This window comes from Hibiscus syriacus, unplaced genomic scaffold (genome assembly GCF_006381635.1).
Source record: "Hibiscus syriacus cultivar Baekdansim isolate YM2019G1 unplaced genomic scaffold, ASM638163v2 tig00110840_pilon, whole genome shotgun sequence".
Classification (NCBI taxonomy): domain Eukaryota; kingdom Viridiplantae; phylum Streptophyta; class Magnoliopsida; order Malvales; family Malvaceae; genus Hibiscus; species Hibiscus syriacus.
Window position 1 is genome coordinate 815269 of NW_024062887.1, and position 22831 is coordinate 838099.

General features: G+C 35.6%; 1 protein-coding gene and 1 long non-coding RNA gene across 2 annotated transcripts; one reads left to right on the forward strand and one right to left on the reverse strand.

The window, feature by feature from the left end:
- Nucleotides 1-4736: 4736 nt before the first annotated feature.
- On the forward strand, nucleotides 4737-10730 carry LOC120143235. The gene is made up of 4 exons (XR_005517917.1): nucleotides 4737-4936; nucleotides 5042-5112; nucleotides 6090-6241; nucleotides 10557-10730. It is a non-coding gene; the product is annotated as an uncharacterized LOC120143235 (long non-coding RNA).
- Nucleotides 10731-11398: 668 nt separating this feature from the next.
- Nucleotides 11399-13517, reverse strand: LOC120143333 (glycosyltransferase family 92 protein RCOM_0530710-like). Its single transcript, XM_039157682.1, has one exon. The coding sequence runs from the start codon at nucleotides 13394-13396 to the stop codon at nucleotides 11597-11599; it is 1800 nt and encodes a 599-aa protein (XP_039013613.1). The 5' UTR covers nucleotides 13397-13517; the 3' UTR covers nucleotides 11399-11596.
- Nucleotides 13518-22831: the final 9314 nt, after the last annotated feature.

The window sequence follows — 22831 nt, forward strand, 5'->3', positions numbered from 1 at the left end:
AATTATTTTCATTTTTTACGGAAACTTAACAGTAAGTTTTACATTTGACGCTTAGGTTACGAACTATTACCTGAAACATTTGAGTAAATGCTTCAAGATTTTCGAGGAAAGAACGAGGAAGGATACAGTTACATCATCCTCACTAAAAAAAAGAAATGTGAACAAATGCATATGATGGTGGATATCGATATGGACACATGACGACCAACTTTGTTGAGGCTATCAATTCGACCATAAAGGGGGCACACAATTTACCAGTAACGGCTTTGGTTAAAACAACATATTTTCAATTGGGAGAGCTTTTTTTCCAAACTTGGGGGTCGAGCTCAAAATTGGATGCAAAACGGTCATGCATATCACCCAAGATTAATTGCAGATCTACAAAAAAAATTGTTGCATCAAATGGAATATCTGTAACAATTTTTTCTAGAACCCATTAATTACTTCGTGTCACAAAGATGTCACGACCTCTTCAAGGGATTCAAACTAACTCATTTAGAGTTAATCTACGAGACAGATGGTGTGACTGTGAGTTTTTTCAAGTTCTGAAGTATCCATGCTCTCATTTCATAGCAGCTTGCTCTCATACCCTTCAAGATTGTAACTGGTTTGTGGATCTCATATACCGATTTTCAGAAGTATTTAAGGTATAATTTGAGTTCTCCCCATATGTAATGAGAAAGACCCTGATGAGGTTCAAAATTGGTTTCCGGTTGTACCAGATTCGTCCTTATTAAGGGAGTCTGGTAGTCCAAAATCCACTCGAATTCATTGTGATATGGATATTCGGGAGACGTTTAGAGAAAACAAAAGATGTGGGCATTGTAGAAACCTAGGACACAATAGGAAAAAATGTCCATCTCTTTTGTAATCAAGTAACTGTTGATGCTATGATGATGTAATATTTGTTTATAAAATCTAAGTGTGTGTTATTTAATTAAAATTTACTTTCAATTAATGTCATTTGAGCATCACCGAGTAATTGTCTACTCAAGTAAAAATTAAATAAAAACATTACAAATTAAATACAAGAAAACGATACAATTCAAATAATAAAAACAATTAAATAGAAACATTAAATGCAGACGATACAATTCGAACAATTAAATAATAAAAACATTAACAAACAATATAAATAAAAAGTTCATAATTAAATAAAAACTTTAAAATTACTTTTCAACAAACAAAATTAAATAAAAACATTACAAACTAAACAACTATTTCGATGCATGCGTTTTGAATGTGTTCCGCAAGGCGGTGGTTATCTGTGTCGATGAGGATTTCTTCATATAACTTGTTATTCCTCTTTAGTCTCATCATCATCATCATCATCATCATTATCATCATCAGGAGCAGTTACATTTTGTTGATGAGGGATAGATGACGATGTAGCACCTCCATAGAATAAGGACTCTGGAAGTGTATGGCTGACTATCCCACCGCTCATAGGAAACTGTGAAAACGTTGACATTGATGAGTGCGAAAACTGCGCCGTAGGTGTCTGTGTATGTGGTGCACCTTCACCTGTCAAATAAGCAGCATATGAACCCCACACTGAATCTACAAGCATGGAAGTATAATATCCGCCAAGAGGGGTCATCAAACCTTGCGGCGGTGACATTTGAACCAGATGCGGTGTCATCTGACCCAACAGCAGTGGCATCAAATATGGAAGCGGTGGCTTCTGATCTGACTACAGTGGTATCTGAAATGGCTACAGTGATATCTGATACGACTGCGGTGACATCTGAAACGGTTACGAAATGTACACTGGTGTAGAGGATGGCTGCTGTGATGGTTCCGATGCTACAACTGAGGACGAGTTGGAAGTGCCTGCTCTCCGTCCATGAGTCAGGGGACGATGATGTTGTGACAGTAGACGTCTTTATCGGCGCTGATGAATGCTCCCTCCAATCATCACCGAGCTTTACTTTTTTTCTCCTACTTCACTCATTGTACTTTAAATCCATTCAATTTTCTAATTGAACTTAACATAATTAGAATTTTTGGTCACTCAACCGTTAAATATTTAACAGTGTTAAAACAACTTCGTTTTAGAAAAATAATTTTTCACCAAAACGACGTCGTTTTGCATCTATATAACAGCTCATTTATAACGTTGTGTAGTGAGAAAACGGTTGAGTGACAAAAAATGCTAATTATGTGAAGTTCAGTGAGAAAATTGAACGAACTTAAAGTATAATGAGTGAAATAGAAAAGAGAGTAAAATTCAGTGATGATTGATGTTTACCGTATATAAAATTCAAGTAAAAAAATCTGAAATAAAAATTAATAGTACTTGACAATGGTCAACAAAATTTGAGTTCGAATCTAAATGTTACATCACTTTCTCCTTTTCAAAACTATAATCCCTTTTAACGAACGAAAATGCTTAAATAATAATACCCCATATTCAACCCAATAATATTACTATTTTATATTTTTCTTTAAAAAATAAAAATTCATCAGCGAGTATCTTAAATACCTGCTTAGAATTTACTTGGCGTACCCAGAACATATGCAAATACAGAGAAAAGGTGTTATCGTTGAAATTGCATACCAACTTGCATTAAAATTAAATTGACTTTGATTTTTATAATATATATATATATATACTTCTCATGTCTCGACGACCTATTTGTTAGTAACATGTAAGTCTTCAGAACAGTATACTATAAAAGCAAAATTATAGCTCAAACATTAAGCAGAAACAAAGTAACTAACACATTGAGCTGAATTCTGAAATGAGTCGCAAAATAAGGCATTACAGAGTATCAAATCATCGACTTCTTTGATTTGTTTTGCTTTTATCCAAGGGAGCCAGGAGGAGTGAAGGGCGTTCGTTGCCCCTTTGATTTTTTAAATATGTGAAAATAAATGACTGAGATTAATTCATTTTTTTCAGTAAATATCTTTTTATTTTCTATTATTGATTTCAGCTATCTATTTTCATCTACCAAAATATTATAAATGTACATAAAACTAAAAAAATTTATATTGTAAAAATAGATTTAAACTCATACATGAACAACACGAATGCGACTTTCCTAATCTTGACCTTCTTTAAAGCGTTTTCACTCTTTTTACTCATCTCTTCAAACAATTTTTTTCAATATTAAACTACTTTTACTTTTTACCAATTTCCTTATATATTATCACTTAAATTTCATTAGTATGAGCAATCTTTTATCTAGGGCGGGTTTATTTCATGTAAAATATTTAACTTAAAATATTTTAATTGTTGGGTAAATTACACCTTTTCATCAATGAACTTTAATTTTTCTCTTATTTCACTCACTATACTTTCAATTTTCCCAATTTACTCACTTAACTTTTGAATTGCTCATGTTTTAGTCACTACAAATTAGGCCTGTAAATGAACTGAACGTTCAGCGAACCGTTCATGAACCGTGCGGCGGGAAGTTCGTTTATGTGCGTTTATTTATTAAATGAACGAACATGAACAAGATTTTTTGTTCGTTTAATTAAATGAACGAACATGAACATAGGTCTCGTTCGTTCATTTACGTTCGTGAACGTTCAGTTATGTTCGTTTATGTTCGTTCGATTATGTTCGTTTATGTTCATTCATTTATGTTTACCCAATCTTCTTAAATCAATTTTGGTGACCAATTTGTTAGTATCTTAAAAATATTAATTAATATGATATTCTGATGACCAACTCCATAATTAATCCAATTTTATTTGGAGATTAAATCCAATATGTTAACCTGTGAGGCACCTCGCACCTATATTCATTTCCCCCTTTTTTCCCCAAACCCTAGTGTTCACTAGAGAGTGGAGACGATCGCTGAAAGCTTCAAAACAAGTTATATTATAGTGCAATATGAAGTTTTACATGTTTGTTTTCATCTCTTTCTCTGTTTTATTTGGCTTAATAGTTGATATGTAAAGTTATTGCAGGTATCTTCACATCTAAAACTCAAGAAAACATCATACTTCTTTCTAGAAATAGATAGGAATATAAAGGTAACAATCGGAAGTATACGAGCATCAGTATACTTCTTTCTAGAAATAGATGGGAATATAAAGGTAACAATCGGAAGTATACGAGCATCAGTAAAGAGAAAAATATATAGAATTTGCCAGAAAACAAAACAAAGGTTTCTATGCAATTTCTGAAAAAGAGTGTAATAGCGGAAAATGATTGTTCATATGTAATCATGGACCACTAAGATAAATGTTATAGCGTTAAATTAAAGTTGTGTGAATCATTTAATATCTTTAAAAGATCGATCGAAATATTTGATATCTTCAAACATTTCATCACTGCTAATCAACTCTTACGCTATTTATCACTGTAGATTTGGTTGATTTGCATTGTCGCCTATTTTTCATCAAAGAACAATGGAAGGTAGGGTCTCCAACGTTTATGTTCGTGTTCATTTATGTTCGTGTTCGTTTATGTTCGTGTTCGTTTATGTTCGTTTATTTATTAAATGAACGAACATGAACAAATTATATTCCTTAATAAACGAACATGAACAAATTTTTTTTTGTTCGTTTATGTTCGTGTTCGTTTATGTTCGTCTATTTATTAAATGAACGAACATGAACATACATCCGTTCGTGTGCGTTCGGTTCGTTTACAGGCCTACTACAAATTATTTTATTATTATTAAATTTAAAATGATTTAAAATAATCATCGTCCCTTCTCGCCACCGTCAACCATTATATTTGGTTCTTGTGTTCTGTTTTGAAATTAAAGGTTGCTGTTGTTTCTCGTTTACAGGGCTTGGGAATCTCTTTCCTCTGTAACATGCTGCAGGTCTCTAGTTTTTGTTCATGACTGCCAGTGTTTTGTTCAGATTGGTGTGGCAGCTAAATCAATGAATGACGGTGAACCTTTGGCTGTGGATGCTGCTAAACTGATGCAGGGATCACTTTGCCAAGGTGTTTTCAAGTCTGGAGCACGTAAGTTACTTGTGTTTGGGGTTTCATTGTGTCATAACTATTCAAATGATTTGTGTGGAAAGGGGTTTTGGCTATATTCCCATTACTCAATGCAATTCTTTGCAGAGAATTACTTGGCCAGTCTGTCTCTTTACCCTGGAAGGTCTGAGCTGCCATTTCTGCCTTCAAATTCCCAGGTCTCTAATCATCTTTACCCTTTATCAAATGCATCTTCTTTCCATGCACCAGAGAGCTAGGCTTCCTTTAATGCACTTTGTAGGATCTTTTCTCTTATTTTTTGGAATTCTAATTTCTTCAATACAGTGTAAGAATACTCTTCTTTTATTTTGTTTTTCACGTAACATTATTTGTGAATTTTGAAAATATTAACTCAACTTCTAAAAATGGATTCTTTTTTTAAACAAACTGAAATCCAAGTAAGGTCGAATTGCATGAGGTTTTTAATCAAAATTGAATTTACATCTCAATTAAGCATTTACATAGACTCACAAGTCACAATTAAGTAATAAGAAATAAATTATACTAATGTAACTTAAATTGAAAATTTTCAGAACACAAAAATTCTTAACATTCAAAGAAGGTAAGCAGACTTGAGTAAACCTTTAACATTTCATCCTCCGTTGCATGCAACTACGATTGGGCAAACTGGACAACGAACTAAGAGTAAACCTTCAGTAGAGTAATAATAGCTAGTCTTATAGCAGACAAAGGGAGTTAAAAAAATTCCGACTTTTCTCTTAGGAAAAAAGGGAAAGGTTACTACACAACTTAAGGAAGAGAACACTATTGTAACCCCCTCTACCAAATCGGTATGTATATTCTGCTACATTCGGATAACGGAGAAAAATTGGATCAAATCAAAATTTAATAAAGCTTTGAAACAACATAGTAAGTATGTAATCAAACAATAAGGACCAAATTGCAGAACACATCAAGCATATGGATAAACAAACAGATTATACAAATTGCAAGCACCAATTATCATTTTATACATTTTATAAATTGAGTATCGATACAAGTCTATAGGGTATCAATACTCTTGGACTGGTATCGAAACCAATTGAAAATACCAATTATCATTTTATACATTTTATAAATTGAGCATATGGATACTCTTATTGATCTGATGGTGATGGTATTCCTCTATTTTCAGGCGTGGATTACTTTCATTGGAGAGAAATTGGATGCAACACTTGCAAAATAAACGAGTAACATGCCATTAGCAGTGCAAGAGTGAGTATGAAACAAATCAAACTATGAGCATTGATCTCTTGTTCATATCATCTGTCGCATACTTTGTTTCAGGTAGTTCTTTATTTCGTTTTGGCTTTCTCAATTCAACAATATGAGACATTTTTAAAAGAATATGTGTTACTTCTAAAATATAGAAATAGGGTATTTTGTCCATTCTTTTTCAAAGATTTATTTTGGTGACACGTTGATTGATTGGGCAAAAATTTACCTTTAATGACATAAAATGAAGCTGGTTCCGTTCCAACTTTTTGTTATTAACCGAAGGAAATAGAGAAGGTAAGATCGAAGGAAGGATTTAGAAGAAGAGAAGAAAAGAGATTACAGGAAAAAAAATTCATTCATCAAGTAAGTTTTTCTCCTGCAGTACACATTTTTATTTTCAATGCAATGTACTATGGCCACTATTTCGTTGACAGCTGGACAATGTAGTAACTAACTCTAACAGCCTCTTTTGCATATGACAACTAAGGTATTTTCTCCTGTGGGCAGCTGATTGGATCTACTTCTGAGCCCATGTTCTTTGTCCAATTCGACTTCCAATCCTCCCTACGAGTATCCATTTCCAGGTAATTGTCTTCTGTCTTAGCCTTAGGAATTGAAATTCCTAATTCCCTTATTCCTCTTTTCATAATCCCTAATCCCTCTTTCATTTCCCCCAATTCTCTCGCTTCGATTCTGAACTCCTTGTCTTGTTCTTCTCTTTCATTCATGACAATACCCCCTCCATGAGTTGATCATTGTCCCTAAGGATCAAAACCTAATAATTATGCCTTAAGCACAATATAGTTTACCCCAATGACGTTTTCCAACCTTAAGTTCTTCCACTGCAGCTGATTGTACTTCTTCTCCTTATGTTTGTCAAACTTCATAGCAGATTGGACCTTCAACTGTCATTTATGTCCAAACTTGAAAGGCTTCAATAAGGTAATGTGTTGATCTCTAGATTCCTTTTTCAAAAAACTATCATAATTCATTGTTTGCACCTTCAAGGACTCATATAACAAGTTATATGCTACTAACCTCATGCAATGTAAAACGAAGTAGGTACCATAGACCCTTGCTGCCAGCCTTAATCCTTTTTGAAGAGCAAGTGAGGTTTGATGGTAAGACCGAAACTTCAGGTAAATTCTGTCCTCTGTCTTTATACCTCTGTCTGTCAATTTTGTATTCACTTAAAGCTTCATCCTTCCTTGAGTCTTCTGAAGTTGTTGTTTTAGTACCTGATTCTTGCCTTCTCTAGTGTCTACCATTTTCTGTTACTAATTGAACAATAATCTGTCTACCATTTTACTTGCTCACGATTGTAGCAATCAACATTGTTATTTTAAATTCCTAGAATCTTTTCATGCTATCGGTAGTCACTTCTGAGCTGCAAACTTCATATGTGCAATTAGTTAGAATTGTACCAGGGAATCTAATCTCAACATGATCTTTGACTTCTACTTGATCTTTGATGCCTTTAGTGTTGGCTTCCTCTCCTTTTATGACATTCACCCTTCCTGCAGATGATCCTTGTCCCCAAGGATCAAACATTTTCCACATTACAACTATTTGCATCACATTTTGTTTCCTAAGAAGACCTAATATGAGATATATAGTCATTTTGGCACAAGATGCCATATTTCCAGTAACACCACTAGGAATTTGGATAACTTTTATCCCACCCTTTGTATCAACATTGTTGTTATTGTATTCATTGGAATCAATTTTCATAAGATCCTTCTTTTGTGGTTCTATTGATTCATGCAACAAATGTTTGATATCAAAAAGACATTGTTCAATCTTTGTAGGGGCCTTATGCCTTTGTCCGAAAACATAAATCGCATCTGATGTTGGAATCTTAGCAGCATGTTTATCAACTTCAACATTCCCAAACAATTCTTCAAAATCCCAAACTCTTGAACTTGTGAAAAAGACATTGTTCCAAGATAAAGCCTTGTGAATACCATACTTAGGCTCAAAGCCATCAGTCTTTGTTCCTTCTTCATGTTGTTTTAGTTCTTCTTTCGAAGCTGTAATTAACCTTAAGACATAAGCACTAAGTTTCTGTGGTGCTAAAAAATAGGTGATCATGTTCCTACCAAGCTTCAGTATAGTAGCACTAGAGATTCTTAGCTTACCACCTTCATCCGGATCCCCATCAACTAACTCCAAATGAGACATCAGATTTTCAGAATATGTAATTAAAGTTGATACCTCAAGTAGACCAGTAACAAAGACTCTCCCACTATAATGAGCAGCAATCCCTCTTTCAACTATCAAATCCATCTCGTCAATTCTAATATGAAATTCTAGGCAAAACATGCTTTCATACAAAAACAAAATTACTGTTGTATGAAGACTTTGATAGCCATTAAGCTTTGATGTTGCTATTGTATTCTTTCATAGCTCGAGGAACAGGAGTCCAATTGCTATAGATTAATCAAAGAACATAGTAACAAATCTGTTGTGGACTATAAAAAGGTTGGTCGACGTTGTCCATATCATAAACATTGAGATTGCTCCATATACCCAACTTCAATATAATAGAAAGCATAAGGTGCAAACTTTGATTCACACTACAATTCTTAGCCAAATAAATTATACTCCTTCCCATCAACAAAAGTCTAAACACATAATGATCAAGGATTGATATATGTTCACTGACATTCATAAACACTATGAAATAATTTTTCCTCAACATTGATTGAACTATAGAATTCAGGTTTTTTGCGTTACCCATCAATTCTTCTGGAACCTTAATTTGATTTTGAAATTGTTGTGCAAATTCCAACTCAACCCTCATAGGAGCCTTGTAATCTGTCGTGGCTTGTTTTTGCTGCAGTCGTGAATTAACCTTCATGGAACCGGTGATGGATGGGAATACAACATGATCTACTCTTTCTGACACTTTATCGAACACTTACGAAACATCATATGTTTCTTCTATTGTCACTGATAATATTTTTTTAGGAGTGAAGAAGAAGGGGTTAGACTCACTAAGTGAAAGCTGACCCATTTTTTTCTCTCCATGAATTTGCTCAATTTCAGGGCTTAGTGATTCTTAATCATCTGTCCTTCCTGTCAAGTCCTTTAGAATCAACTCCAAACGACCCTTATTCATTGCAATCCTTGTCTTCAAGTACTGATCTTGCTTCACTAGCTTTGATAAGTTTTCAATCAGCTGTTGAATCATAGAAAAAACAGAGGATGCAACTATTGCTTTGCCAGGAGTTGTGGCTCTAGATACCAATTTATTATGAGCCGAAGGAAATAGAGAAGGTAAGATCGAAAGAAGGAAATATTTAGAAGAGAAGAAGAGAGATTACATAAAAAGGATTTTCATTCATTCATCAGATACGTTTTTCTCCTCCAGTACACGTTTTTATTTTCAATGCAATGTACTTTGGCCACTCTTTCGTTGACAGCTGGACAATGTAGTAACTAACTCTAACAGCTTCTATTGCAGATGACAACTAAGGTATTTTCTCCTATGGGCTGCTGGTTGGATCTACTTCTGAGCCCATGTTCCTTGTCCAATTCGGCTTCCAATCCTCCCTTCGAGTATCCATTTCCAAGGTAATTGTCTTCTGTCTTAGCCTTAGGAATTGAAATCCCTAATTCCCCGATTCCTCTTTTCACAATCCCTAATCCCTCTTTCATTCCCCCCAATTCTCTCGCTTCGATTCTGAACTCCTCGTCTTTGTCTTCTCTTTCATTCATGACACCTTTCTAGAGTGTTGAAGAAATTTTTGGATGTTCTTCCCGTAAACACCAACGATAACAATCCAAGATCACATACTGCCCTTCTTTTACCTCTATATATCACTCAAAATTTCCTCTCTAACTTTAATGAGACTGTTCAATTGTCGATGAGACCAACTAATTAATCATATATCTTAATAGATGCACGTAACATGAGAACAGTAGCATGATATTCTTAAGGACAATTTGATTGTATTTGGTATCTGAATATTTAAACTTGGTGAAAAAAACATCCGGTTTTCATGCCATGTGTAAACTGCAGATATCATTTAGCCAAAATAATGATTAAGATGACAATACAAAGATTGATTGTAGTTTCAGTCATGCTTTCAATGACAGTGTAATGTTTGGTATGCTTGCCTGTCTATGCTATAAGTTGGATTATTGCTATGCGAGATGGGCATGGGATAAGCTTGGATTGACTGCAATATTGGCAGCCTTTCGGGTCACTTATAGCGATCCTGCTCAACAACTCTACACCTGAAATATAAACTGCATGCTCTTTTGGTCTATCCTTTGAGATTCTATAATATGCTATTTTGGTTGTTTGTTTTATTTACTTTGTGGATTTTATTCTCCCTCAGACTCTCTGAATTTGAGGGTTTTTTGTTCTTGTTTTCAGATTTTTAGGTTCTCCAGGCGATGTTTCTTGAAACCAAGGACAGAAGATATCCAGATGCAGGGCCTTACACGTTACCATGTAATTGATAATTCAATTTTGCTCTGTTCTCTGAAAATATTTATATTACATTGCTAAATGTCTAATGCTTGGCATTGAAAGTTGAAACATTCTCGAATATGCATTTGAAAATCTCTTTTATAAAGAAAATACATATGCTTAGTATTCCCGTAGAACACGCAATGACATGTTTTTAGCTGTAGATAATGTGCCTTTAGGCCGTGTATGAATACATATATATCCTCTGCATATCTATGTTGAACCAGTTCTTCATTTTTGGAGGTACTCACATTTTACACTTGTCCAACTTATATCGACACATAGCTACGTGAATATCTCTCCAAACATGTTAAAAAACTTCAAAAAAAAAATAATTGAACACACTCACATGAGACACTCAGACACATAACCGTATTTGACTTTCTCATGCAAGACCAAGTACTAGAGTTGCTTGTTGCTTAACTTCCGAAATTGGCAGTTCAGTTCTCCAGCTTACATGAAGTTACTAATGAACAAGCTATGCGTGGTTATGTTGTACTTCAAGATATTTGTAACATTTTACATCATGCATTCAGTTCTTCATCCCATTCTTATTAATAAAATAGAACTATGAGCTTTTCCTACTTTCCTTTATCTGAATTGTTCCCCTTAAATTCATTGAACTGTTTGAAGTAGTCTCCTAGTCTAGGCAATCTTACTTGTAGGGAAACATGATGTATAATTAGCCACATTAGCAGAAATAACCATGGTAGAAATCATCAATACCACACTCCTTAGCTAGCATAGAGATGAAAGAGATGGGAAAAAATGTTATTTCATCATCACAAAATTTACAGCTGTGTTAAGAACCTATAATCAATTGATCTCATATCTAAAAAAATCAGATAAAAATACCAAAGAAAAATGGAAAGAATGTATTTTGTCGTGGTCATTACTGTGTTTTCCGTGGGCACCAAGCTTGGGAGCAACCGTATTTGGTCTTGTTACAGAAGAGGCTTCTCCCAGGGTAAGGTTCCAGTGGCAGGATCAGCTAAATTTGCAAGGACAAAGTCTCTCAGACCGGTGTCCCACACTTCACAGAACTGTTTTCGCCAATTCGGTGGTTCAATGGCCTCGGTTCCAAGCCCTGGGGCTCTGTCCTTCGACCCTTGGTTTTGGTTTTCTTGCCAGTCAACAACATAAGTTGCTACCCTTCTGAAGAACTTTGCTCTAAAGGTCTTCCATACCTGGTACTTGTAATGGTTTATTATGATAGAACTTTCTGGAACATTCAGGTACCTGAATCCCTTTTTTAGCTGAAAATGGTGCACCACATTGAGAAGAGTTTCGTTGAGAAAATCAGGGCGCACGATGGACTTGTGTCGCTCAGGGCTTTGGAGCCGGCAAGTGTAACCTACAGTTACTCCTTGCAATGGAGGTGAGCTCAATCCAGATGGTCCAAAGCTGTGACAAGCTGTTCGTATCTCTGCAACCGTAGGTGACCAAGAATAATTTGCTACTAGGGATCTTAGTAAGTTCTGACCCCGTAAACCTCTCCTGTGATGATAAGGGAAGTAGTAGAACTCATCGACATCGAAGAATCCTACCCATTTGCACTCATTTCTTGCTCTCAAAGCGCAGTGTGAAAACCCTGCTTCTTGAGTTTTAATCCATGGCCAGGTATGTCTGCTAACATTATAGTCTTGAAAATCAAGTTCTTCGACAACTTCTTGAATTCTATCATCACTGTTATTGTCATAAATGAACCAGCGTTCAACTCCGAGCCAGGCATGGTACATAATCCACTCCTGCAGTGCCGGTGCTTGGTTCCAGAGCATAGTGCAGGCGCAGAGCTCGAATTTCCCCTGGTTCCTTTTTGTCTGGTGGGAAGTAGGATTGTATAGTTTAGCCACAGAAGGCATAGGTACATTCTCCTTATGCCTTCTCTGATTCCTCCCGTGCTGATAGGATCTGGAATTGCGAGTTCTAGCTGCCGATGGCATTGGGTGATGTACAATAGTAACTCGAATTCCCTGGGCGGAATCCGGATTATTTCTTATACTCCTCGGCAATGAACACCTAACAACCTCTTGAGCAGCCACTATTGCTCCAGTCATTACCACAAACCCTCTATCTTCTTGATCATCCCGGTTCTTCAAACCAAATTGGCACATGAACCTAGTAGGATCGGATTCTTTATGCGGTCGAAGATTCAACCCTTTAGAGAAAACAACGGCGGTTTTCCCATCAAATGCCGCTTCATAAACCAATCTGTCCCATGAATGAACCGTCCGATTACTCCTGAAAGACCACCCATAATCATCAACCTCATCTCCTCTCCACATCAAACCCGCGGCAGCCGTGTAATTCCAAGGAGGAATAGGGCACCTAACAACCGATCGAAACCCATCGAATTCGTCAACAGACAAAACCCTTCGACGAACGACATCCTTGTCATTCAAAACTTTGTGGTAAACACAGTCCAACTTGTCATCCTCATGGATCTTGTCGGATACAAGCAAGAGCAAGTGATCGGGGAACAAAACACGGTCATCAACTCTCAAAGGCAGCCTTAGTTTACCATGAAAAGAATCTTGAAAGGAAGTTTTGGACAGGATTGAAATGCTTGGGACGGTGAGAACGGGGTGGAACGACACCGTTCGGATTGGGAACCATTCGGAGGACAAGAACATGAGGAAAGCGAAGAAAGAAAGGCACAATATGAAGGACCTGAGAGACAAAAACTGAGCTCGGGAGTAAGGCCTGTACGTTCTCTTCCGCTTCAAGTGCTGCTCCGACTCCATTATCTTTTGAGAATCCGAATACAAAACCGAAACCAAGAAAGAAAGAAATAGAAAAAAGAGAGATCTGGGTAGTGAAGGAGTTGAGTTCTTGAGAGAGTTGAGATCTGGAGTACTTGAAGCAGTGGAGATACGCGTTAATGGCAGCCGTAGAAGTATAGAGCGAAGGTGGAGTGGAGAGAGAAGTTAGCTTTTTCTTTTTCTTCTATTTTTTCCTCTACTTTATGGTTTCCTATTTTCAGTATACAGTTTTACACTTTATTTATTGGTCTTTAGACAGGTGGATATGCTCAATCATTAATGTTCAAAGGAGATGTGCTGTGTTGGACTATTCTTCTTTTCAAATTTTATAAAATTTATTTAATTTGCTTCATTATTAATTTTAAAAATCTATTATATGTTAAAATATATATTTTTTAATATGATTCCATAATATTAATATACAGTACTAGATTTATGGTGTGCATGCGTATTCTTTTTTAACGTTTTTAGAGGGTAATTATTGTAATAAATCCGATGGGACAGTTAAAGAGAGTTATAATTCAAGTATGTAATTAATAGAATTGTACAATACTTTTGAACATTTTTATCATATTTATATTTAATATATTTAACAATGTATGTAATTGACCAAATCTGATAATATTGCATAAAAAATGTTTCCTAATTTTTTTGGTAGTTGTACGTGCAATAAATTTAATATACGATTAATCGAATATGTTATTAATTTTGTTATTATTTTTTTAACAAAATCGATAAAAAATTATCTAAAACGTTATTATTTATACTTAAAACATCAATGTTTTTTAACATTTCCGGTAAAGTGTCTAATAATAACAAAATTAGTAGAAAAAATAACAAAACTGGTAACGTTTTACCGGATATGTTAACAAAACTGAGAAAGCACCCTATAATAAAAAAATCGATAGAAATAATAATGTTTTAGGTAATTTTTTACCGATTTTATTAAAAAAATAAAAATAAAACCAGTAACATCTTTCTTTAACCGTATATTAAGACTGTCGCACGTGAAACTTACTTTAAATTTTTATTCTTACTGTCGGAAAAGGTTCCATACACGCATTTAGTTTCATTTTTCTTATTTATTTAGGCGTAATGCCAAAAATAACCCTCAACATTGATCAAAATGATCATTTTGGCTCTTATTCTTTTTTAGAATATCTTGGCCCTAACATTTAATTTTAAGGCAAAAAAACTCCCTATATAGATTAAAAACATTAGTTAAGATACGATTAAAACTCCAAAATATGAGTTTTTTTTAACATAAAATGAAACGTTGATGGCTAAAATGTTTCAAAAAAAAGGTATAAAACGATTATTTTATTAAATGTTAAGAGTTTTTTTATCCTAAAATAAAATATTAGGAGTAAAACACTCCAAAAAAAAATAGACAATGACCAGTTTAATAAATAATAAGGGACTAATTTTCGTATTATGTAATTTGTTTATTATTAAAAAAAACATAATTATTAGTTTCTTGGGTTAGTTATGAAGTTCCTTTCATTTTACTCAACAGTTCTGATGCTTTAGGGCAACTTGTTTCTCTATCAATATTGAGAGATTAGGATTAAGGTTTTTTTATCTTGTTAGTAAATATTAAACCTAAGACTTAATTTGATCAATTTACCCATATGGTATAATAGTAATATCATTAAATTTGATGATTTTTTTTTGTAAAAGTAATTTTATTGCATAAAATTATAAAAGAAACGACCCAAAATGAATCTATTTTGCAACCTTATTTTATTAGGGTAAAGTACATAAATAATCCCTTGACTATAGGAAGTTGCTTTATTGAGTCTTGTGATTATAGGATATTACTTTGGTGAGTATCTCGACTATTAAAAGTTACAAAATGGTCACCCGGCTATTCATATGTTCCAAACTCATTCTTTTTTCTTTAAAAATGAATGACAATCTGAATTTGAAGTTAATATGTTGACTGAAATATGATAGTCGTTTGTGATTTTGAGATCATATTTTATCATATCACATTCAACATGTTAACATCCAGCATAGATTGTTGTCATTTTTTAACAGAAAAATACGAATTTGGAATATATGAATAGTCAATTGACCATTTTGTAACTATTAATAGTTGGGTGACTCAATAAAGCAGTGTCTTATAGTTAAGGGACCATTTCATAACTTTTAATAGTTGGATAACCCAACCAAATATCACCCTATAGTACGGGTCATTTGAGTACTTTACTCTTTTCATTATTCTAATGAGCAAGAAGATAGAGATAAGACAGGTGGTCCAATTGAGGAATAAGAGTAGCCAATCTCCGTCTTCCCAAACCTAACGTTCCAAAAGAAAAATGAACACATAAGATTTCGTCTTTTTATATCTCAATTTGATTGTCTTTTACTTTTAACTCAACCAATAACCTGCCATATGCTACAAATTGTCCCTTAACTGCATCCTCCTTGCTTCAACTTGAATCTAACTCCTTAATATATAAATCTTAATAATCTTTTTTAATATTTTTCCTTAAAGTTTGGGAAGTAATGACATATGATTAATGCAATTTTCTTTAAGAAAGAGTCCAGCAAAGTATTGATTCAACCGGGGGATGTATGTGGCTACCTGGGAGAGACTGCCCCTCATTATTTTGAGAAAAATGTTAAATTTGGTTTAATTTGTTAATGAGATTAGAAAAAAATAAAAAAATTTGCAAACCCAAAATTTTTAGAATAAAATATAAAAATTTTGGACCTCCATTTTTTAATTTCTAGATCCGCCACTGGATTCAACTAGCTCTTCTTCCCTTTTTAACATTTGTTTGTTGTTTGAAAAAAGGGTAAGAATTTTGTGAGTAAGTTTTTCCACAACTCTTTTATTCCTTTCATAACGTCACAAATTTCGGGGTAGTAGTTCGGGTCAACCAGAGACCCAAAGATTGAATGCGAAAGATCTTATAAAATAGTTGGATCAAGTTTAGTGTTAGTGAGCTCGAGTTGGGCCCAAGAGTTTTAATGGTTGGTGATAAGTATTTTATGAAATAGAAAGTTGAGGGTCTAAAAGTGAAAAATTCCCTTTTTAGTTGAAAACTGAAAATCCCATCCCAATAATATGATTTTCACATAAACTACACCTCATTTTTAAACTCACTAAACACTCATCTTTTACCTCATTTTTCTTCTCTTCTCCTTCCTTCTTCAAGGAAAGAATTCAAAGGTTTCAAGCTTAGTTGGGTTGGAATAAGCTATGATTATTAATCATCAATCCATGAGCAACCTTTCAAGCCCTATTTTCCAAGTTTTTCTTTTAGCTTACAAAAATGGGTTTTTGTGAGGTTTAAGATAATCCTTAGATTCTAAGTGGTTTGATGGATTCAAGTGATAGGAAGTGTCTTTATCTTTAGTCTATATACCTAGTTAAGTTAATGATCCCATTTCCTTACTTTTGATTAGTGAAAGAAGTTAGGGAAAGCTCAAGGGCAAAGGAAAAAAAGAAATTGTTTCTTGAGTAATTTGAGGACTTTCCTAGCAAACCAAATATTCAAGGTAATACATTTCCTAGAAATTTTAAGTTGGGAAGCTTGTATGATCATTCATGGTAAATTCTAGCATTTGATGTTATTTAACTTGTTTTAAGCTCTTTATGACCCATTCTATCATGTTTAAACTTATATTGATCGATTAGAAATGTTGGAATGGTTTTGTAAAGGTTTTGAAGTGTTTAAACATGTGAAAATTTGAAGTTACATAAGAGGTTTCGAAACCCCCTATGGTTGGTTCTGAAACCGTTTATCCATAATGTAAATTTTCACAAAGGTTTCAAAACCTCTACAGAAGGTTTTGAAACCCCTGTCCATACCCTAAAAAAAATTACTATGGTTTGAAACCTCTACAGTAGGTTTCAAAACCCCATCCTGAATTTAACCAAATAAGCATAGAATGGTATATGGATAGTCGTTGACTTATATGCTTCAAATTGGGTAAACTTCCAATAAAACGTTAAGTGGGTACAATAATAATGCTTAATTACATTTAGAAACGAGATAAATTAAGGGACATAAAACTAGCCTTGATTGATGCTTGGGAAACAAACAGGACACCTGAGCCCTTTTAGTAAGATTATGATGTCGAAGTATAGAATTAGTCCGAGTATCCTTAGGTAGTGTGTGAGGCACTTTAAACTGACCAGCTAGGGCTGAAGTTCGACAATCGCGAGGGGTGGGTTAGTTGAGGGTGTTGATCGGTGTAGAGATTTCGGGTAATCATCCTCGGTAGACTAGAGGGGTACGTGAGCTCTGAGATGTAGAACCCTCAGTCGTACCACGATGACTACCACATAGTAGATAGTGAAGTATGCGAGTATACTCACTATTGCAGTTATTTATTTAGTTTGAGCATGACATGAACACTTTTAGTATGATTGTTAGTGTGGCATTGGGTAATTAGCTCAGTGTTTGGAATCTGTTTCCTTATGCAGATTAGTCGAGGAGCAGTCAGATGACCCTTTTTGCCAGCAATGATCCAGATCAGTCTAGTGCAGAATACTTCTCGAGTTCATCTTTAGAGGGCATATATAATTGTAAACTCATTTTATATATTCGAGTCGTAACTTATTTTAAACGATGGTCTGTATGATTTGAATTATTATTTTTTTGGGAGCTCCTGAGGTAAATTATTTTATTTAAATTATGGTTGATTTATCTTAACATGAGTATTTATAAATGGTCGTTTTAAATTGAGAAATTAAAGAAAAAAAATTGGTTAGCCACTTCGGTGGTCCTGTGTGGCATTCTTATCGGTCGACTGTGTCGTACTGGTTTAGGGTGTTATATTTAGTGGTATTAAAGCATTAGGTTTAGACGTTTCTAGGGCTCGCAGGTCAGATTCAGTAAAAGTTTTTGAGTATACTTGTCTCTAGGGATGTTAAGAGCAATTCTACTTTTGAAATAGTGATAGTAACTCCTCGTATTATTCTAATTTCAGAGATTATACATGGATAAGAGCCCATGTCATAGTCAGAAGGGTAGACACAAGAGTAGAGCTTTCTTTGCGGGTGATTTTGGTGATAAGTTTATCCCGATATTGAGTTTAATGAGCCCGGGGACGCGGGAGTTGAGGAGGCAAATTTCTTTAGAGATATGACTCTCACCCTAAGACGTATTGCTAGAGCCATACCCAGGATGCCAACTAACCTACCTACCCAGCTAGTTTCGACAACCCTACCCGTTGTAGCACCACATGAGTCCCTTGTTGAAAGGCTCTAGAGGTATCAGACCACAAACTTTTTCGAATCAGAAGATAATGACCCTGTGGTATTTGATCAGTGGCTGAGAGAGACCTTTAGAACCCTTCAACAGTAACACCTCACTCCTGAGGGTTACTTGAGTATGTCACCTCCCTGTTGAAGGGTGATGTAATAGAATGGTGGGAGGCAGTTGAGATATCTATGGAGCCCAAGCGACCAACCTGGGAGCACTTCTTGGAGGAGTACTGACATAAGTATATAAGATAGGTTCACATGGACTATCTTAGAGATCAATTTTTACAGTTGAGACAGGGGGTCGTTCTGTGTTCGAATATGAGGTAGAATTCCTTCGACTTAGCTGGTACGTACCAGAGTTGGTGGCGTCGTAGTATTTCCACTATAGAAAATTCAGAGAGGGCCTCTGTCAAGATATCCTCAGTCATCTATATGCCAATCCACTTAGAGTTTTTATCGAGTTAGTCCGTCAGGCAAAGGCTCTAGAGAGGGTTCTGTGAGAGAAGTTGCAATGGCGAGTGCTACTTTCAGGTAGGTTAGGAGAGCAGCAGAGTCGTATAGACTATCTCACTCATTTAAGAGGGTGCAAGACTCTCAGGGTTCTTGGAGAGCCTTGTCAAGGTAGTCTAGTATACTTGGGCATCAGGCGAACAGAGGAGGTGGTAGGTCTGACTAGAGCAGGAGGTCGTTGGTCACCATATCAATAGCGAGTTCTGAGGTTCATCGAGAACTCAGTCTTAGTCTGCTTGTTCAGTTTGTGGCCGGAGGTATAGGGGTTTTTGTTAGGGTCCAGAGGTTGTTATCGTTATGGTTCCTTGGACCACTTCATCAAAGATTATACAGAGGCATGAGATATAATGCTAGCTTCAAATTAGAGGTTAACACTGCCAGTTTAAATAGATATAGGGCCCTAAAGAGGTGGGAGTTATGCATCAGGTCAGAAAGGTAGGGGTGCAGGCTGATTTGGGGCTAGTACTGAGCCCAGAGTTATCACTTGTCAGTATACAGTCCAAGCCCAAAAGGACTGCGATGCCGTTGATGTGATTTCATGTACCTTTAAAGTGTTTTCTCTTTTAGTCAATGTATTAATCGACCCAAGATCTAATCATTCCTATATCTGTTATGACTAAGTTTAAGAGAAAAATATCCCAGTTGAAAATCTCAGGATAGGGGTTAGAGTGTCTATCCCTTTTGGCTTAAATGTCATAGTGAAGAAAGTCCATCACAGATGTCTGATTGAAATTCAAGGTAAAATTTTTCCCATCGATCTTTTAGAGTTCCATTCAAAGAGTTTGACTTAATTTTGGGTATAGACTGGTTATCGGAGCAAGATGTGAGCTTGAGGTGTAAGCTTCAACGAATTAAGCTTAGGAAGGAGGATGAGACTAGGATCGTGATGTTTGGCAAAAAGCCCAAAAGTACAAGGGTTCTATCGACCCTCGGGAAGCAAAAAATGTTGGAGCAAGGTTGTGAAGCTTTCTTGTCCCACATAATCAACACCAGAGTTACAGTTTTGAGATTAGAGGACATCCGAATAGTTAGAGATTTTCCAGATGAGTTTTTGGGTTTATCACCATATCAAATGTTAGAGTTTGGTATAAAGGTAATGTCAGGGTCTGCTCTAGTGCTCATCACTCTTTATCATATGGTACCGATTGAGCTAAAAATTACAGTTGTAAATTCAAGAATTGCTCGAGAAGGGTTTATCCGGCCAAGTATTTCTCCTTGGGAAGCGTTGATTCTCTTCATCAAGAAGAATGATGGATCGATGAGGTTGTGCATCAATTACCGTCAGTTGAATAAGTTAAGCATAAAGAACTGGTATCCCTTACCTAGAATCAATGACCTCAGCTCAATGGAGCATTTGTTCGATCTAAGATCCGGGTATTACCAACTAAGGGTTAAGGATGTGGATATAGCAAAGACAACGTTCAGGACAAGATACGATCATTATGAGTTCATTATAATCCTGTTTGGACTCACCAACGCCCCGATGGTATTCATGGACCTCATAAACTGAGTTTTCCGCCCGTACTTGAATCAGTTCACGGTGGTATTCATTAACAATATTTTGGTATATTCACGATTAGAGGATGAGCATGACCGACACCTCCATATAGTTCTGTAGACCATTCGTGATCGTCACATGTTTGCTAAGTTTGAAAAGTACAAATATTGGTTATTTGAAGTTTCATTATTAGGGCATGTAGTGGTTTCGGAAGGTATTAGAGTTGATCCTCTAAAGATTCGCGTGGTACTCGAGTGGGAGCCACTCAATAGTGTAATTGAGGTCGCAATTTCTTAGGTCTCGCGGGTTATTATCGCCTATTTGTTAAGGGTTTTTCGATGATAACAACCCCAATGACTAAGTTACTTTAGAAGGGAGTGTATTTTATGTGGAATGAGAAGCAACATAGTAGCTTTGAGCAGTTGAAATCCCTTTTAATCCAAGCCCTAGTCTTAACCCAACCTGAGTCAGAAAAAGAGTTCACAGTGTATAGTGATGCTTCGTAAATGGCTTAGGATGCATTCTGATGCAAGAATGAAATATGGTAGCTTACATATCTCATCAACTTAAGCCTCGTGAGTAGAATTACCCCACCCATGATTTAGAGCTTACAGTCGTAGTCTTCACACTTAAGAGTTTAAAGTATCTGCTTACCCAAAAAGAGTTAAATTTGAGACAGCGTAGATGGGTTGAGTTATTAAAGGACTATGACTTTGTTATCGATTACCACCTATGAAAAGTAAACATTGTAGTAGATATGCTGAGCCGAAATTCGATGTCAGAGCTAAGAGCCTTGTTAGCGAGACTGAGTTTATCCAGTGATGGGATTTTATTAGATGATCTCCAAGTAGAACCTGAGTTAGTGAATGAAGTTAAAAGACTGTAAAGTGTTGATATTCATTTAAGGGCTCAAGTAGAGCAAGTCCGCCGGAGCGAGGCCCCAGGATTTGAGTTGCGATAGGGAGATGTGTTGTATTTTAGGTATCATCTTTGTATGCCCAAGGACAAGAAGTTGCATAATAAAATCCTCTATGAAGCCTATTGTAGTCCACTTTCGGTCCATCCTGATAACAATAAGATGTATCAAGAGCTTCGACTGTTGTACTTTTGGCTAATGATGAAGAGAGAAGTGTTTGAGTTTGTTGTAAAATATCTAGTGTGCCAGTAAGTTAAGAAGGAACATCAGGTTCCCTCAGGGTTACTCTAGCCAATTCTGATACCGCAGTGAAAGTATAACAAAATAATTATAGATTTCGTAATCGGGTTACCGATTACGAGACAAAAGCACGATTCAGTTTGGGTTATACTATATTGATTAACCAAGTGCGCTCATTTTTTATCAGTTAGGATGGATTTCACCCTAAAGAGGCTAGCGCAGCTCTACATTCGTGAGATAGTGAGATTACATGGAGTCTCAACTTCATTCATCTCAGACAGAAACCCCATATTCACCTCTCAATTTTGAGATGCTCTTCATATTTCCCTAGGTATCAAACTTCATTTCAGCACCGCGTTTACTCTCAGACAGACGATCAGTCATAGTGCGTTATTCACTCTCAGACAGATGATCAGTCAGAGTGCGTTATTCACTCTCAGACAGATGATCAGTCAGAGTGCGTTATTGATTTTGAGGGTAGTTGGGAGGATCACATGCCTTTAAAAGAGTTCGCGTATAATAATAACTATTAGTCAAGCATCCAAATGACCCCGTATGAGGCTTTGTATGGGCACAAATGTAGAACCTCTCTCTGTTGGATTGAGCTTAGTAAATGAAAGATAATATGACTAGATTTGATTAGAGAAATCGATGAAAAGGTCAGAACAATCCAGAGTAGACTAAAGGAGGCATCAGATAGGCAGATTTGAAAATAAAAGAAATCAAGTTTGTTGTGGGCGATAAAGTATTTCTTAAGGTGTCTCCTTGAAAAAATATTCTTCATTTTAGATGCAAAAGGAAGTTGAATCCACGTTTCATCATTCCCTATGAGGTGTTTGAGAGAATCAAACTAGTAGCCTATTGTTTAGCCATACCCCCAGAGTTGGAACGCATTCATAATGTGTTCCATGTGTTCATGCTTCGAATATATTGTTCTGACTTGTCTCATGCCTTATCATTAGAACAAGTTGAGTTGATCCTTAACATGACTTATGAGGAAGAGTCGATCTAAATTATAGCCAAGAAAGT

What these genes read in the sequence shown, in the direction of transcription:
- LOC120143333 (XM_039157682.1), bottom strand. Translation starts at nt 13,396, where the DNA reads ATGGAGTCGGAGCAGCACTTGAAGCGGAAGAGAACGTACAGGCCTTAC.